The sequence below is a fragment of the Hippoglossus hippoglossus genome, chromosome 12, assembly GCF_009819705.1.
Source record: "Hippoglossus hippoglossus isolate fHipHip1 chromosome 12, fHipHip1.pri, whole genome shotgun sequence".
Taxonomy (NCBI): domain Eukaryota; kingdom Metazoa; phylum Chordata; class Actinopteri; order Pleuronectiformes; family Pleuronectidae; genus Hippoglossus; species Hippoglossus hippoglossus.
In genome coordinates this window covers 13,060,641-13,078,187 of record NC_047162.1, presented here as the reverse complement: position 1 = coordinate 13,078,187, position 17,547 = coordinate 13,060,641, and the positions used below count along the sequence as shown (strand labels likewise).

General features: G+C 41.7%; 1 protein-coding gene and 1 long non-coding RNA gene across 2 annotated transcripts in view; one reads left to right on the top strand and one right to left on the bottom strand.

Moving 5' to 3' along the window:
• The window catches only part of LOC117772104, an 83,050-nt gene that overhangs the window by 38,492 nt on the left and 27,011 nt on the right, over positions 1 to 17,547 (top strand). The window lies entirely within an intron of this gene.
• Positions 644 to 17,234, bottom strand: fgf10a (fibroblast growth factor 10a). The gene is made up of 3 exons (XM_034603046.1): positions 15,791 to 17,234; positions 3,354 to 3,457; positions 644 to 1,520 (listed from the first exon to the last, which is right to left on the bottom strand). The coding sequence occupies exons 1-3, from the start codon at positions 16,239 to 16,241 to the stop codon at positions 1,320 to 1,322; spliced, it is 756 nt and encodes a 251-aa protein (XP_034458937.1). The 5' UTR covers positions 16,242 to 17,234; the 3' UTR covers positions 644 to 1,319.

The window sequence follows — 17,547 nt, the reverse complement described above, 5'->3', positions numbered from 1 at the left end:
TTAAAGAAAACAGGAACCCCTACAAGTAATTGGAAAACTTTATTAATCTTGTTAATGTGTTTGTTTCTCTTTGCTTTTTAACACCTCCACAAAAGTGGTGATGTTTTTGTTTAGTTTGTCAGTTAGTGAGCAGGATTACACAAAAACTACTGGAGGGATAACCTTGAAACTTGTTGGAACAATGAAGTATGGATCAGGAAAGCGCCTATTTAATTTTGGTGCGGATCCAGGAAGTTTCCCACAGATTCCATTCACTTTATGGCGATAATCTATGGCGTATGTATGAACACACTCAACAGATTCTGTGTGACAGCTACAGGGTGAAGGACAAATTCTTGTGTGATAGAGTTGTAACTATGAGGTCGGACTGTCTGTATAGATGGTAAAAACTTCATGGACGAAAGCGGGAGCATGCGTCAAATTGCGCTGTGGATGGATTATTATGAGAAGACGTAATAACTTTTTAAAGTTCATCATGCAACTGTGACACTGCCAATCTAGATAATTAATTGGAAACACTGTTTTTACCAGGCGATCAAGTGGAATTAGCCTTGGCAGATGTACGTGCTCTCGGAGCGCCCTTCTAGTTTAAAATATGAGCAAAAGATTCAAACGCAGTCAAACAAGTTAAAGACAAATATGTTATTTTTTAATATTTATTCAGGTTTAAATGATTAGTATTCAAAAAGAGAAGCATAAATGGTAAAAAAAAAGACAAGACTTTGTCCTTTTTGTGTTTGATTTTTTTTGTTAAATATTACACAAAATAAATAAATTTAAAGGAAAACCATGATAGCGTTAGACTTGCTGCTGTGGTGGTGCTTTCTTGACTCAATCCTCTCAGCTCTGCCATTTCCTTCTTCCCCTCCTTTCTTGTCTTTTCTCTTTTTCCATCACTCAGTTCTCGATCACTACTTCCTCTTCTTTCCTCTTTCTTCTCCTCTCTTGCATCTTTGCCTCCTGTCATTTCATTTTCATCTCTTGCCAGTCAAGCGCTTCACATATACACAAATCTAGAAATGTGAGTTACTAAATCACATTTTGGCACAGAAGTCAGTTTCTTTTCATATTTTCTACTGTGCCTATGTACTTTATAACTTAAAACAGAAAATAATATATACATTGTATACCAATATATTTTATTTCTTTCTTTAAAAATAGAAATGTCTTTATCCAACAGAGATAAATGTCTCTAGGTTTCCATTCTTGTCCTCCTCAGTGCATCATTAAGATCCCGCTCAGATCTGTCCAATAAAGCCACCACTATAACTCCAGATAAGTCCAGTACCCTACAGTCTGCAGAGTTCTCCCACGTCCAATCACCGTGGTTGTACCACGATGGGCAGGAAGTGAGTGGCTGTGTTTTTCCTCCGCGTCTTCCTCCCCTTCATTGGCTTTCCATTGGCGTTCAATCCCACAAACATGTGCTTCTTCTTGTTGCGCCATTCTGCCGAAGCATAGGTGTTGTACTTGTTCTCCTCAATGCGTTCAATCAGACGACAGTCCGGACCAAAGTCCCTCTGTGGAGGAGAAACACGGGAGACGTGAAAATCAGAGTAGAGAAACTAAAAATAACAGATCTGTCTGGAATGGCTACTGCCAAATATTTATCAGACAGTGTTTGTAAAAAAACACTTGATCTGTTTTTAAAACAGGAGGCTTAGTTACATCTGTGGCTTCTTATTTGTTAAACATCACTTGAACAGTTTGGTTCACTGAAATGAAAGTGAATAAACTTGTTTCTGTAATGGAGCCGCAGTGTTCCTATTTTCTTCTCCTATATCCGCGCGTTTTGTGGGTTCTTCTTGATCTTTAAATTTCATTAACACTGTCCCAAATTCACCAAGAAATTTGTGATTATTTGTTGGAAAGTAAGATATTTTTCATGTGCGCTAATGTTTATTTCATTGTAGTTCTTCATCTTGTCATACGACAATATCCTGTTGATAATTTACTTTGTGACAACAGGGATCAACAAATGGCCCAGACATTGCTTAAGACCAGTATCCAATGTGAGGAATGGGACAGGGCCAGAGAGGTTACCATGAGATGTGGTGTCTCAAAGGTTTCAGGCTCGATGCCAACAAAGAGCATCATGACACCATGTTTGTGAGCTTTACCACAGTGACCACCCACTGGTAAGTGAAGAGAAAATGATCTGAGAGTCAGTTCACTCAAAGCTGCGGTGGTGCTTAAGGCGAATATCGTATAAACAGCGAGTTAACTATATGCAGTTGATATTCATAAGTAAAATTGTACTTTTCCTGCTCGCTCGCGCGCACACACAAACACACACACACTTTAAGTCTCCCTCTCTTTCTCTCTCTGGCCACAGCTGTTCAAATTGGTTCCAGAAGTAAAACTGAATGTTCCCGAAGCAAAATGAGAATATTTCACAGACGCTGTGCAGCCTTTTAACTAACTCTGGTGCTCGGTATGACCAAACAACAAGTGGGAGCTGGCTGCCTTTCAATTAAAGTGCTAGTAAAGCAGATTAATCACATTACGGATGTTAAAAAGTAAAACATCTTTACATCTAATAGACTTTTAATTACTCAGTGAATATCCTTCACTGTTAATATCTTTGAGAGTTTTGTACAAAGTGAATCATGGTAAAAACCTAAATCCAGTTATAATCCTTTGTGTCACACATGTATTAATCTGGCGATATAATGAAACAATGATTTCATTTGATTACCACTGGATAAAGAAGTTACTGTGTAAACCCATCAGGTGAAATCGAACGCCAGCCCTTCACCGCCGTGCTACTGTGGTTTGTGTTGCACCGGGCAGAAGACGTCATGGGAATTCAGTTTCAGGCCATGCAACAGAATGCCTCTTTTTCTTTCTTTTTCTACCGTGTGTCATTTCATCTGTGGTGTGGCCCCAGAGAGACATGCTGAAAGTTTGGGTCCTTTCAAAGCCAGGAAAAGAGGGGGGGTAAAAAGGAGGGATGAGAGACTGAGCTGAAGAAAAGGAGGGAGAAAGAGAGTGATAGAAAAGGGATGAAACAAGGGCTGCTCTCCCCAGAGGGACTGAAGCAGAATAGAGAAACTGAAGGATTGTGTTTCCTGTTTCTGAATGGAGAGGGGAGGAAAGGTAGGTAGCAGAGAGGAGAGCTCACACTGACTAACTGCGGTTCCTATTTCTGGAATAGAGTCTTGCAGCCATTGTTTTAAAAAGCATTGAGGAGAAGCTGCAGAGTGAAAACTGTCCTTTGCAGGACTTTGAATCACTTCTATTGACAACGACAGCAGATGAATTCAATAGTCATGTGAGTGTTCTTGTGAAAAGTAGAGGAGACTTTGGATGCACAAGTATCAGGTAGAAGAAGGCGACAAACTGTGACTCACCGCTCCGTATAGCAATCCCTTCTTGCTGATTGCCAGGTAGTGGTTACTGCTGAGGCCCCTGATGGCCACCACTCCCACATCCACTGACTTGATCTCCAAAATACCTGTTAAAGCAGGGGACAGAGAGAAAAACCATGTCAAAATGTTGTGAGGATCAGTTCCTCCGATACATTTGCATTCATGTATGTTGTAGATTTCTTTCTGATCTGCTGGCATTTTCTTTTTCTCATACCAGACAAATATTTAGGGTCCAGTTTAGTGCTCCGACAAATTATAATTTTCTTGTTCATCGACCCATGACAATCCTGATACAAACCCGAGGGAAGCACAAAATCTTATCAAAAAGATTTCCTTAACCGTGCAAGAAAACCTTGCCAGTTTATAATGTGCAAAGACTTATCATGGAATATGAAGTTTTACATTTGCATGCATCACAAAAAATTGCATTTCATAATTTTGCTAAATGGCTTCAAACCCCTTAAATCCTGCAGCAGAAACCTACACTTTCTTCCTCACAAGTGAACCCCAGTCCTGTCTGCCCCTTTTCTTCACTGTGCGACTGTCAGACCTCAGACTGGCCTCTTGCCCCCTGTTCATTTGCTGGTTAGCTTGTGGGCTGCATGCCCTGGGACCGAGGTGTAAGCCAGGAAAAAAAAATTCTCCGCTCTGTTTGTTTTTTCTGACCAGGGGAGCTGCAGGCAGGCACACGGACAGGACGGAGAGAGGCTTTTTGGCTGCCAGACTGGCAAGAGGTCAAGGCATCCGTATCAGTTTTCAAGCCTGAACCAATTACTGGTTTAAGCTGTGGTCGCCGGCTCTTTCTTCTCTCATCCTAAAGTCAGTTACACCAAGCCATAAAACTATCAGGGGTTTTGAGAGGATTAGCTAAAGGGGCCAGAGGGAAGTGGGGCCTGGTTGCAGGAATAGTCAAAAGGATAAAGTGAGAACGGGAGACCGTTTACAGTATCGCTAGAGCTTTTCTTAGACAGTTTTCTATTGGAGTAATGAGGAATGGAAGACTTTAAAAACCACAAACACATAGACATATAGTGGAAGGTTTACCAAGAATAACTGCAGGTGGATGCAGCTCAGACACATGGATAAGATGTTATGGAAGAAACAGTGGATCAGGAAGAGCTTGGAAATTATAGATATAGAAGTGAACTAAAAGACCAAGCAATTGACCCTCACTTTGTTCTTTAAGCTTCAATGCTGATATAAATCATACCTGCTTTTAGACAAGATGGCCTTTCCCTGCCCTTACTCCAACTCCCTCATCCTCAGACAGATTTGCCACATTCTACAGCCCTGGTGTGATTTTTATGATGGTCAGAGTGATGAAGATGAAGGAGTGAAGCTGTGAATCTTCATTCTGAACCTCTTTACGCAGAAACTGTCTCTCACTGCATTAACACGTATATTTCCACTTTTGTGTCCCAGTGCTTCTTCTCATTTCTTTGCAAGCGCAGTGAGAAACAGTTTTGCATTTGATTAAAATAATTTTGCTTTTATACGTTTTTAATGTTTTGCAGTGACAAACAATTTGCCATCTTGTATGTATTGTCTTTTAAATGGTCTTTGGCCTCGTTTCTTTTTGTTAAATGTAGTCATTGGCCGAAGATTACAGGCATTAATCCGTCCCAACAGTTCCCACATTTGGTTGATAAAAGCTGTTGCTGAACCTCTAAAATTCAAGAAGATTTCTGTAGCTCCCAGTGCATCATGTTGGCTTGGGATGTTGAGAGCATTACTCACAGAGGCATGTACCTCAGGGCAAAACTGATCAATCAGATTCCAAACGGTCCATCTCCCTGCACCACAGTCAACATTTCTGAGCTGCGATTGGTCAAAATAAGATCGGTCTGTGCTGCGCTTACGGCCGGTCCACCTGTTCAAACCGTTTTCCCTCCTCCCGTTTGATGTGGTTTGTCAAAAACCAAAAGCGCAAGGCTCTTTTATGGCCCCTTTACCAGTTACAAGAAGCAGCCTGTCTGCCTGCCAGTTAAAAGGCCAGGCTGCAACAAAAGGCTTAGATGGCAACAGAGTTTATGGCAAGTGGGATGGAGAGAAACAGCAGCCTGCCTTGTGTCACTGCAGACACACACACGTCAGGACGCAGATGTAGACATGTACACACATACAAACAATTAGGTCTCTTGTACTTGGCCTAAATTGCAATTATAACTTTTTTAAACTACTTTTTAATCCAACAATTTTCCATATCAATATTTTAGGTTACATATTTGTCGAATGCTCTTTTTTTTCTCCCTTCATGCGCCGCCCTGGATCTCAGCCCAGCATATTTATTATGAATTTATGTTTGCACGTGCAAAGAAAAAACTTTTATGACCCAACACTGAAAGCGCAAATTGCACACGGTCCATTTAATGTAAAAGGCACGGACATTTTCTGATATCAACATATTTTAAGAAACTACCAAGGGCAAACACCTGTGTGTAACAACTCAATAACTTTGGTGAAAACGAGCCAAAAGAGTCTTTTTCCATTCAAACTCAAACCAGAACACTAACAGAGCTCAGAGTTCATATAAACACAGTCTGGCCTCCCAACTGTAAGAAACTGTTTATTAACCACTTCATAAAGACCACTACGTTGTTTACTGGGTTTGTTATGGAACTCCACTGGGACTCGTATCCATAATGTACATGGAAATCTACCATTAGAGTACATTTCAACTCAGAAATACAACATTTTATGATCTACAGCTTTTATGGATCATAGTGATGGTTTTATTGGATGATAGTGTTGTGGTGGTTGCTGTAGTTTATGCTCCTCATCTATTGTTTGTCTGATTTTGTCATCTGATTCTCAGGGCGGTTTCACACCCACAGTTTTTGTTCTGGTCCAAGTCGGCTGATGAGTTTCTAAACTTGGACAGTTTTTTTACTTGTTTTGTTTCACACAAAAATCCTAACAAACCAAATTGCACCACTACAAACCACAGGAGAAATGTTCACTCTGCTTATTGGTTGGAAGCATTTGGGATGGGAACAAGAACAGAGATACAGGAAGAAGGTCCCGTAGGGCGACGGAAACCATGCTAGTTCAGTATTTGTGCTTTGACACTTTCTGAAATAAACCACCATTGTACGTCTTTCAAAGTGCAACAAACACAAGTTGATATTAAAACAAATGGTCAGTTTGGAGCCAAATGGAGACGATGAGAAGTAGACGTTGGCTTCGTTAACTAAATAATCTTCCCAACTACCTCACACAGAGGGACGTACACAGCCCCTCCCGTCATCCCCCGGCTAGCCCCTTTGGAAACACGGTCCGTGAGACTCCAGCTGAACCTAAAGGTTAAAAGAGGTTGTGAAAATGTTTCCACTGTTTATCCGGGGGCTTTTTTGAAGATTATACTGCGGTTGTTCACATCGTGACCTCGACGCGGTGACCAGCTGTGAGTGGGTCTACTGTTGGCCTGCAGACCCGCTGAGGTCTCGCTCTGTATTGTGTAATGTTGTCACTTGTGGACAAGCTTGTGTCATGAACTCCGGTTCCTCAGTGAAATGGTTTATGGTTCTTTTTATTCTACGTCCCTAGCGAAGGTATTTGGACGCGCCCTCGAATTTCCTGTGTTTTTTCAACCCGACCAATGTGAAAAATGAATGCAACATTCAAGACGTAAAATTCATAAAGCACAAGCAGCCCTGTTATGTATTGTTTTTATGATTTAATGTCTGATTTGCATCGGTTGAGGTCTGAACATGAAGATCAGTTTTCTCATTGAAACCATGGCAACAGAGTGACTGACGACGTGTTGAATTCACTGTGACATGACAGTTTACGTGGTCGCAACAGCCGAAATCCATTCCAGTAAAATAATCGATAAAATAAATAAAAGATACAAAAGAAAAATAGAGGAATTCAAAAAATACAAACCACCAATGTTAAAATCAGATATGAAGTGAAAATATTAAAGTCTTCTATTTGTCCATACAACTACAAAACACAATGACCCAACGCATAAAAAAAAAAATCATTCAAAAACAAATAAGTCTTCTTGGCTGCTGCGTTTAAGGCCACTTGTGGTTTTGAAAGGATCAAACTATTTCCTTTACATTTTGTTCTTGTCCTTGAGTTTGTTTGAATATTTCCGGCCCTTTATGAAGTCTGAGAGAGAACAAACACTTCTTGCTTGTGCAGTTTGCTTGGCCAGCGCTGGTGAAGATATTGGGTTGGAGTAGAAACTGCTGTATATCATGTGCTCTGAGGAGCGTTGAGGTATTGGTTTAGACTTGATGTGGTGGACAACAGTATCATCCTGTGTTAAGTGGCCACATCAAAGCCCATGTGGACGACTGAAGCTGAGAAAACACAGGCCTGTTTCTGATTTTAACACGGTCAAAATATTTTCACAAATGCAATTTTTTGGGAAGGTAATTTATTTTTTCAAAATTTATTTTGTATTTATTAAATTTTGGGGTTTATAAATCATATCGAGTAGATAAAGGAGTGTTTTTGTTCGCTTCATTGACTGGGTTTCTTCTCAAGTATATTTTCCATTTATATTTGACATGTACTCAGTGTTATTTAGCTTATTCTTGCCCCATAATGGTTTTATTTCCTCTCCTGACAGGAGCACTCACATCACCGTCTCCCTCAGAAATAGCCATAACCGCACAGTGTTCAGGCTGTGTGTTATTTCGGAACTGGCTTGAGGTTCCTTAAGAAAAACAAACCCAGATTATTCTGGAATCAAACAAAACAGATCACCTGAGTGTTTAAAATACCGGAGGTCTAGCCAACAGATAGCGTTAAGTTTCGTCTGCGTGGCTCATCATTCCAGTCCGCATAATTTAAGCTCACTTTTCCGAGCGCAGCGAGACCGCAGCGAGTTATGTCACATGCGTTTGTGAGAAGCTGGGAGGAAACCGACAGAAATTCACAGTGATTGGACCGAAAGGAGAGAAAAAAGAGGAGAAACAAAACATAACCACCTGAGATATTGTGATTACACAGTTGACTTTGTAACACGATAAAGTGGCAAAGCTGCCAGTTTCTGTCAAAACATTTCACAGGCCTGACACGGCGGGAGTTCTGTTTGCAGTCAAAGTGCTTTGGCGGTTGTCTGCAATTTACACATTTTTCATTTACTCCTCAGCTGCCAGTGCGATGTTTCCCAACTGTTGTGGTCGGCATTGTTGGCTCTGGACTTCCAGCTTCAGAAATCTTGTTATCTTACACCACAAATATTATGCACAGACGAGCATAAATATTATTCAGATTGTCCCATGCAGCTTTCTCTATATAGCTATTGTCTCTTCTCACATGTGCATTATGTTCACACACACACACACACACACACACACACACACACACACACACACACACACACACACACACAGAGAGAGTAATTAGCTGGCATTCCTGCCTTCTCTGTTCAAATGGCCAGACTGGCCCAGATGCCTCTGAACTCTACTCTGAGCTCTCAGCTTTACCTTTGATGACTCCATTAAGAGCCTCACTTTCGTGTGTGTGTGTGTAGCAGGGTTAGGGGTGAGTGAGAGAGTATAGGAGGGGAGCAGGAACATGAGGTGTGTGTGTATTTGGTAGGGGGCTTTTCTTGAAGCACATGGTGTCTATATGGCGGCAGTCCTGGATGTTATCTTTCACAGATGCTATTCTTCACCTCCTGCTGTTTTACTGGCCATGAATTCTGCCTGTTCACATGCACCAGGCTAACACCAAAATGACACTTTCAGTATTAGGCTTCCATTGCACTTCACAGCACAGTTACTGGTCGAGAAAAGCTACCTTCAGGGCTGGATGTTTTTAGTTTGAGAAAATAACTTGGGCTGCAGCTATAATATTCTTGATGAATTGGTCTAATCAAATATATATATGAAAAATTGTGAACAATGCTTGTTGCAGCAATAAATCTTAATTTTTCACCTGGATATACAATTTGCATCAGGAAGTTGTTTTCTTTTCTTCTGCAAGAGGTCACTGTCAAGCTCAATTTACAGTGTAAAGGTTGGTGTGATGGGCTTAACAAAGAGAAAACAGAAACTTTTTACGCTAAGTAAAGAGAATAAACTACAGAATATTTCTAAGTTCAACACTTTAGATAGATTTTTTTATTATAATTTCTAGAACATCCTCTGACATGATGCAACATCACATCAGAGACCATTGAGTTAAGTTTTCTTCTGACACGACAAATACCACAATTATCACTTCTTAACTTTTCTTTCACTTTTCCTTCAATGTTTACTCCAAAGTGAACATTGCTGTGATTCGGTTTTGCAGTTCATTGTGGGATGTGATGACTTGTTATTTAGACAGCAACAAACTGCTGGATTACTGGGAGGACATCTCTGAGGTGAGCCAGGGACTGAGCTGAATGTGCAACATTTTTGGATTCACACAGATGATACTTCTCCATATTAAAGATATGAACTCTGCTTCCAGATATTTCATGGAAAAGATGATTTGCACCAAAGCTTGAAAGTTGTTTGGAAAGCAGAAATATTACTGAGAAGACGTAGGTCAGAGTATCACCTTGGGAGGTGTATGATCGTACTATGGAAGAATCCTCCACATAACACAAACGATGAAAAAAGCTGTCCATCAAAACAAAGATGTCTGAGTTAAGATTGTGGACAGTAATCGACTCTCTGTGTTTGGAGCCATTTTCTCTTCAGAGAGCTGGAAAGCTCCAACGAAGCGGAGGATGTTACAGAAACATGATTTGCTGCTGAAAGGCTTTTGTTTAAGGTGGTGCCGGACTGGTGGGGCTTTTGGCCACGCTACCTCCGTCTGCCTACAGAAATCTGGCTCCTATTTCAGTCATGTTGTAGCTGACACATTAATGGACAGGGGAGTGATTTGATGGAAAAATATTGGGCTGCAATGTCAGGAAATATGTGAACAGTGATGGAAAAATGAGACGGACCCTGTCATTGTCCTCAGTGACGCCTGGCAAAGCACAGAGCTTTCAAAAGCAATGAAAAAAAATATCTTGATGGAAAACTGTGTTGTTGTGATCGTTTTCTGCTCTGCATGTGTCGTCAGAGCACTTCCAAAGCATCAACACACGCATGCTTTAAATGACCCTGTGTGGGAAGTGATGGGGTCAAAGGCACTTGTACATCTGAACCTCGAGACCTTCACACTCACCGCTGCATGTGAAACATGGAAAATGGTGCTGACGAGGGAGGACAGGGAACGGAAAGAAGTTGTATTAGATGTTTTTGATAATCTACATGATGCAATTTCATGCTGTAACTGGAAAACAACTTGGCGACATTTAAAATGGCAAAAAACTGAAGATTCACTAGAAAGTTTGGTTTTGTCAATGAAATCATTGCATTTTAGTGTCAAAACAAATCCATGTGGAGGCCTTTGACGACTATTTCAACTAGAAATGGATGTTGTGCAGAATTGTGCATTACTAAAGTTATTGAGAGATTTGCCAGAGAATCTATTGCATAACAACTCAAGTTAGAGCCTTTGAAAGTTTCAAAAGTTTTAGATTAGGTCTATTTTTATTGTTGTAAAATGGTTCAGAGTGTAACCAACACCTCATCAAATGTAGGTGCAGTTTGTTCTTTCTCGGCCTGATTTCTGGGACTCTCATTAAATGTTTAGTCCCTAACTAAGCATTTCAGACTCAAGGCATCAAAGATTGTGCAACAACATTTTGTAAAGTGCCATTAAACTCCCAGTAAATACCAAGAAATTGCTTGGTTAATCCATATTTCTTTTAAAGTTTGCAATAAATGATCAATGCTCATAGTCAGTCTGTCTTATTTACAGTAAAATCAAATTGCTCTTATGTAAGATAATCAATATTATGTAATTTTGTTCCTCCAGGTCACAGACAGTGTTTGCTCAGTAGATTCCAGTAAAAGGAGTCATGAATGAGAACTGACATGATTTGATCCAGACTCCTGCTGCAGTTTATTAACAGAGCATCACTATGAGGAGTGTTGTACGTAAGCAAATGGATTTGTATCTGAATTCATCAGTGCTGCTCATCATTGCAGTCAGATAACAACCTGGGAATCTGAGACTACTTCCTGTTTCTTAAGCAATAAGCAAAATCGATGTTAGAGGGACGCTCACAAGAGATCAAGTTGAGGAGGGAGTGTGTAGGTAGTGTATGTTTATCGTGTTTACTCTGCAGCTGAATGGGATTGTTGATGTGAAACTTGGCTCTGGCAGCTTAAGGAGCCCTTGATGATGGGCTCAGTTTTTCCTGAACAAGCTTGTGCAGTGACATTTGCGCACCACGTTTATTTATGGCCGTTGGAGAAGGGGGAGACCATGAAGATGTCAGAGTAACTTTGAATGAAAAGCAATGCTGACACTAACCTCTGGTGCATCCAATACCTCCTCATAACTCTCTTTTATGGGCCACACTGTTACGTTTTCCCACGAGAACTCTAAACATGCTCATCAAGAAAGAAAAACACCGGAAGATACCACGAGAGAGGGAAAAAAGGGGGAAGATGGGAATAATTTGAAGGAGATAAATTGAAGGAAAACTTTTTATTTTGTTTTAAACTTGCTGAGTCATTGGAGGTTTATGGCAGCAGAGGAGAAAGATAAAGATTTACATTCATTTAAAACAACAGATTAAAGTATTTTCCCCCCGTTTTTTGTCATTCGGATTGTAACTAAACTACGACGTAGAAGAATGTGCAAATGGAATTAAATAATAAAGTTTTCTAACACAAATAAACCTTTTTTTCGTTCTTGTCGTAGAATCAATTGCATTTTATCGAAATGCCTTATTTTGTCTTGTTTCAAGATGCTGACGGACGCTATTTGATCCAGACAGATTATTTTTAGAATGAGATTGAAACTGTCTCACTGAACTTGCAGATTTATTTCTTTTGTAGGAGAAAATAAAGACTTTCAGGACTCAATAATAGGAAGAAATTCTTGTTAAGATGGAGAATTTTTTCTGTAAGAGAAAATGTTTCCTCCTCAGTGAAAATACAACTGTACTGTATTAGACTAGCACACTATGTTAATCTGAAGTAAACGGTAAAGAATGCAAAATCTGTATCCCCTGACCTACATTACATAGCTAGCGGCGGCTGCTGAGTAACCAAGCAGCTAAAAGTGATGCACTGTGTAAGGTGTTGACCTTTCCATTAACAAAGCTTCCTGACTTGGGTCAATAGGTAGAGGTCAAACCAGAGGGGGTAGACATGTGTATTTAGCCCGGACATGAAAAAGCTGCCCTAAATCAAAATAACGTCCCCTGTATTAGACTATCCATAAATTCTGGAGCGTGAGATTCATTCATGTCAGTGGGTAATGTGTCCACTCTGATTCATGTCAACAATAAGTATGTGTGGCAGATTTTACAGTCTGGGTGGCCACAGTGAGAATCAAAGCTCCGACTTAAGTAAAGTTGGCACCATTTAATAATAAATGAACTGTGGTCCAACTGCAAACACATGTACACTTTATTTGTGTGTTTGTAGACATAGTGTAACAGTCTGTGGACAACGTGGATGTAAGAAAACAAGGACAGATCTGGCAGCATCGATAAGAACCACATGATGGCTCATGCAGCAGGGTTACGAAGGATGAGGTGAAATGGACAGACGGGCACTGATCACATGAACACTAATAGACAAACACTGACGCGCACCGGTGAGCTCGCATTCACACCACCTTAACCCTGAGTGACGTTTTGCCCCCAGCTTTGACAAGATGATTAGAAAGGCTCGGCTGCGGAGGACAGCCTCGACCCCGGAGCTGCACCTAAAACTTCTTCATCACCTCTGACACCATCTAATGACACTCATTTGCGATCTGACCTCCTGAACATTACCAGACTACTAGACCATGACAACCGGACTAACAACTGCTCCCACACTTTATTTTTCCAGTTTAATGCTTTCCTAAAAGGAGTGGTCCATTTCTGACAATGAGCTCCGGGGTCAAAATCCAGATATGCAACACGTGAGTTGACTTTGACACATTGGTGCAATTGTAGCATCCTGTGTTATGAGGGTTAATTATGTGACTTAGTATGTTGAATGCATTATCTTAAAAAGTTTGTCTGTCATAAGCACATAAAGGCCAGAAACCTGCGTTAAATTCCCAATAAGTCTGTGCAGCTTTGAAACATTTGTTTTAATTCACTATTAATCCTACACATAATGAACTTTCATAGTCTGTAGCATAAAAAGTACATTGAAAATGTAGATGCACACATTATATCACGAAGCTCCTGAGCAGGGTCATGTGTAAAAAAACATGTCTAGTATGTCAAATACCACATCGTCGTTCTCAGTTAGGGGAGGAGAATTTAATTATGTTCTGAAGGGTACAATTTGTTCTCTGCAGATTTTAAAGCACATGCAAAGTATCAGAAGGTGGCGCATTAGCTAAGTGTACAAACTCCTGTACATGCAAAGTCCCTGCACAGATGCAAACACTATAGTGTATAGTGTGGCGGTGTGCACTCACACACCATTTAATCATTATTTCCTCACAGCCAAAGCAGCACGTTTCCACCCATCGTCTGTTAATCTGAAACATGTTTTACATCTGCACTTGCTATCAGGTACATCCAGCTTAAAGTCCTCATATTTAAAGTTTGTTCCTCTAGAGAGTTTTTACCCATTTCCCACAACAATCAAGACAAGAGCTGTTGAAATTGATGGATTGTGCCTCTAATGCCATGACCTGATGCCATTATAGTTGGTGACTGGTTGCACTCTAATGGTTGAACTCTTTATATGTGTGTGTGTGTGTGTGTGTCAGAGAGGACTGCAGGCAAGGGGAGGGAGGAAGAGACGCTAATTGAAATTCCTTCAGCCATGTCTGGCAGAGCGTTGGTGTCTGAGTGGCACACACACACACACACACACACACACACACACGCACACATGCACACGCACACACATATTCACACTGGCCCTGGCCCTAATAAAAGTGGGCTTTGCCATATGGAGGCCATGTGCAAGACTGGCCTCTCTGTGCTCAAGCGTGTGTGTGCGAGTGTGTGAGCGCTCAGCAGGAGAGGCTTGTACAGCACCACAGACCCACAGACACATGCATTCAAACCTACGACATGTGTATGAAGGTGTGCGAGCGATAAAGATCTTCATATGCGGTTAGACTCTCAGAGACGCATGCATGACATGCTGTTACAGATTCTCACACACGCAGTAGGCGTAATGCAGCGCTGGCCTGTTGTATTCATCTTAAAGAGATTAGTTTGTGTTTTGGACATCACCCATTTGATTCTGTTAACTGGCAGGGAAACTCTGGGCAGGTAAATGTGGGAGTAATGTTCTGCTCTCCCTCAGCAACTACTGTCAATGTGGCCTCGGGCGAAGCAGCTATTCTGAGCTGCTTTGAGGCCAGAAGACTGTGGTAGCCCTGGAGAATTTCCAGATGTGTTTAACTAGAAGATAAAGACGTGGACTTTAGAATGAACATCTGATTTTCTGTTCTGGATCAGTCATAAATGATTATAATGGCCCTTAAAAGTTCTTAAAACTATTTTTATTTGCTAGTGTACAGATGTGTTGAAGTTTGCATGCAATCATACAACAAGCATTTTGGTGCAGTTCAGTTTCAAACCAGCGCATATGTCACAATTATGTTCATTAAATATGTATGTTATAAAATATTCTGCAAAATGCGTACATACTGCATTCATCCAGTCATTTTCTTTTAAGAGTTAACATATTTCAAGAGCTGTGTGTGAGTGTAACTGTGTGTGAATGTGAGGCTGAGTGATGCTGACAAAAGAGCATGTGTGCTAAGTGACCCTTCTCAGGATAAATAGAAGTTAAAATCATACTTCACAAGCCGCAAAATGCACAACCAGAAGAATGAGCAGGTTATTACTTTACATCTGAGTCAGTATAACCTCATACTTAGCATATGCCCACTACTATTATAGCTGCGGCACAATAGCAGCAATGAGTTAGTCTTCTTGTCATTCTCCCTGGGGGACTGGTGATAGTTGTGTTTCAGATATTTCCCCAAAGAGGAAGAACTGAACAATTTCTAATTGGTTCCAGTGGATCATCTTTTATTTATCTGCTTGGCTTACTCATTTTGTTTTCTCCTCTCCGCTCTCTCCCACTCTCCTACTGTCATGCTGTCTTTTCTTAAACTCTGTAGTCTGGCAAATATGCCTGCCTGTACACATGGTGAGAAGGCTGAGAGGCACGCAGCTCTGTTATTTGTTCTTTTGCCCAGTCACCTGTCTTCATGTGCATGGTTGCTTAGAAGTGGAAAACAGAAACATCACTTTGCACATATAAACACAGTAGACCTAATGGGAGACGGCCAGTGCATCTTCTGCCATATTGTTCTCATTGGCAGATTATGGGCATAAGTGAAAGAACAGTTTTGAATCCTCATAAGTTGCTGTTTAAAATTTAAAGTACAAATAAAGCACATTCAAGAGCAAGACAAATCTCACTTACTGTACGGATCGTCCTCGCTTTTGGTGCCATTAACCGTCCCTTTCTTGTCAATGCGAAGGAAGAATTTCTGGTAGGAGAACAGTTTCCTCTGCCGCACGTCTCCTTGTAGATGGTTGTAGCTGCTCCGCACGTGGCGTCCGACAACTGTCGCAGAGGACGATGATACATTGGTTGCCCGTGGCAACCTCGCAGAAGATGCATGCAGAGGAGCGGGTGATGAGGAAGGTGGCGGGTGAGGGATGAAGAAGTGAGGAGGAGTCCCTCCCGGTGCATTGTGGTTCCTGTCCGGGTTTGACCGTGATGATAGAGCAGACAGCGGTGAGGACGAGGAGGGTCCGAGCAGGAGAAGCAGGAGAAGGAAGGTGAGGGGGAGGAGGAGTGAAGGTCTGCAGCAGGGGCAGGAGGAGAACCAGGCGACCGGTGCACCTTGTGTCACTGTCCATCTACACATGGTAGTGGAGCTGGGAGAGCTGTGGAGGTGCACAGGGGCTGGGGCATGCTGAGCTGGGTGCAGGGAGAGGGAACAAGAGTGGGAGAAACTCCCCCGGCCCAGCGACTACACCTCCTCTGTCTGGGGACCCACAACCTCACCGGCACTGTGGTGTAAAACTTGTAGAAGTCTGGTTTGAAGATTGATCAGTTTTTAAGTCTTAAGCAGATGTAGAGTTGTCAGTAATGCTGGTGATGGATGCAGTTGGTGGTGGTGGGGAAGCCCTCAGTGTTGTGGCTGACTCTGCTGAAGTCCCCGGTGCTGTTTATTCCTCAGGATTGCGTCAACATCCATAACTCAGATCACCTCACAACGGGAACAACCGGGGGCTTCTCTCCTTGTCCTCTTGCTACTTCTTGCTCCTGGTCGCACACACCCTCTAAAAATTCCTTTTTCTTTCTAAAGATTCACTCTCACATCCAAAAACACTCAGAGTGAAAATATCAGTTCATTCATATATTCTATTAAAGATCTACTCCACACACATGTCCATTCATCTCCTTCAGTCCAGGGTGGATAACAAGAAGGCGGAGGAATTCTGGGTATAAGATGCCAAAGTGTTGACTACAAATTGAATAAATAAAAACAGGAAGTCAAAAAAATAAAAAAATAATTCTGCTTCTCATAAAATGTTCAGAAAAATCCATGCAAGAGGGGCCACAATAAAAAAAAAGTCACAAAATCCAGACTTTCTTCTCTTCTTTTCTGTCTCTGTCTCTTTGTGCCTCTTGTTTGGTCGGTGCTGGTTTGAAGTCACTTGAGTGTGTAACTGAGCCCGGGACCTCTCGTCTTTCTGCCCTCTCTTGTTGTGCGTCTGTCAGTGAGTTGAGCTCACTGTCTCTCCTCTCTACCTCGGAGTTCTGAGCGCTGGAGCAGTGCGTTGCCTCTCTTCTTTCCTCCCGTGTGTGGCTCCCTCTCCTCTGGCCCCCCCTCTTTCCGTTGCCTCTCCCTCTCTCCTATCTCTATCAGCGGCGCTCTGCCTGGTTATCTGGAGTTTCTCTGAGGTTACTGAATCTTGTCTTTCCTTTCACCTTATTTATCTGCTGCAGTTCGCCAGATGTCATCTCTTAGTGTAATTGGATGTCTGTGAAAACCACTTGGCTTTGAAGAGCCGTGTGTGTGCATGTGTGTCTGCACATGTACGTGTGTTTGTGTGTGCATGTGTGTGTGTGCTGGGAAGGGGGGGGTCTGTCCCACCCCCATTTTCTCTTTCCCTCCCTCTCCCTCGTTTCTCCGTCTCCTCCCCTTTCCAGACCAAACCCCACCA

Excerpts from the sequence above, each read along its gene's own strand:
- fgf10a (XM_034603046.1), bottom strand. The coding sequence starts at position 16,241 with ATGTGTAGATGGACAGTGACACAAGGTGCACCGGTCGCCTGGTTCTCC. Across the intron at positions 3,458-15,790 it reads AAGCGAGGACGATCCGTACA|GTATTTTGGAGATCAAGTCA; the intron begins GTAAGTGAGATT and ends CTGCTTTAACAG. Across the intron at positions 1,521-3,353 it reads AGGGATTGCTATACGGAGCG|AGGGACTTTGGTCCGGACTG; the intron begins GTGAGTCACAGT and ends TCTCCTCCACAG.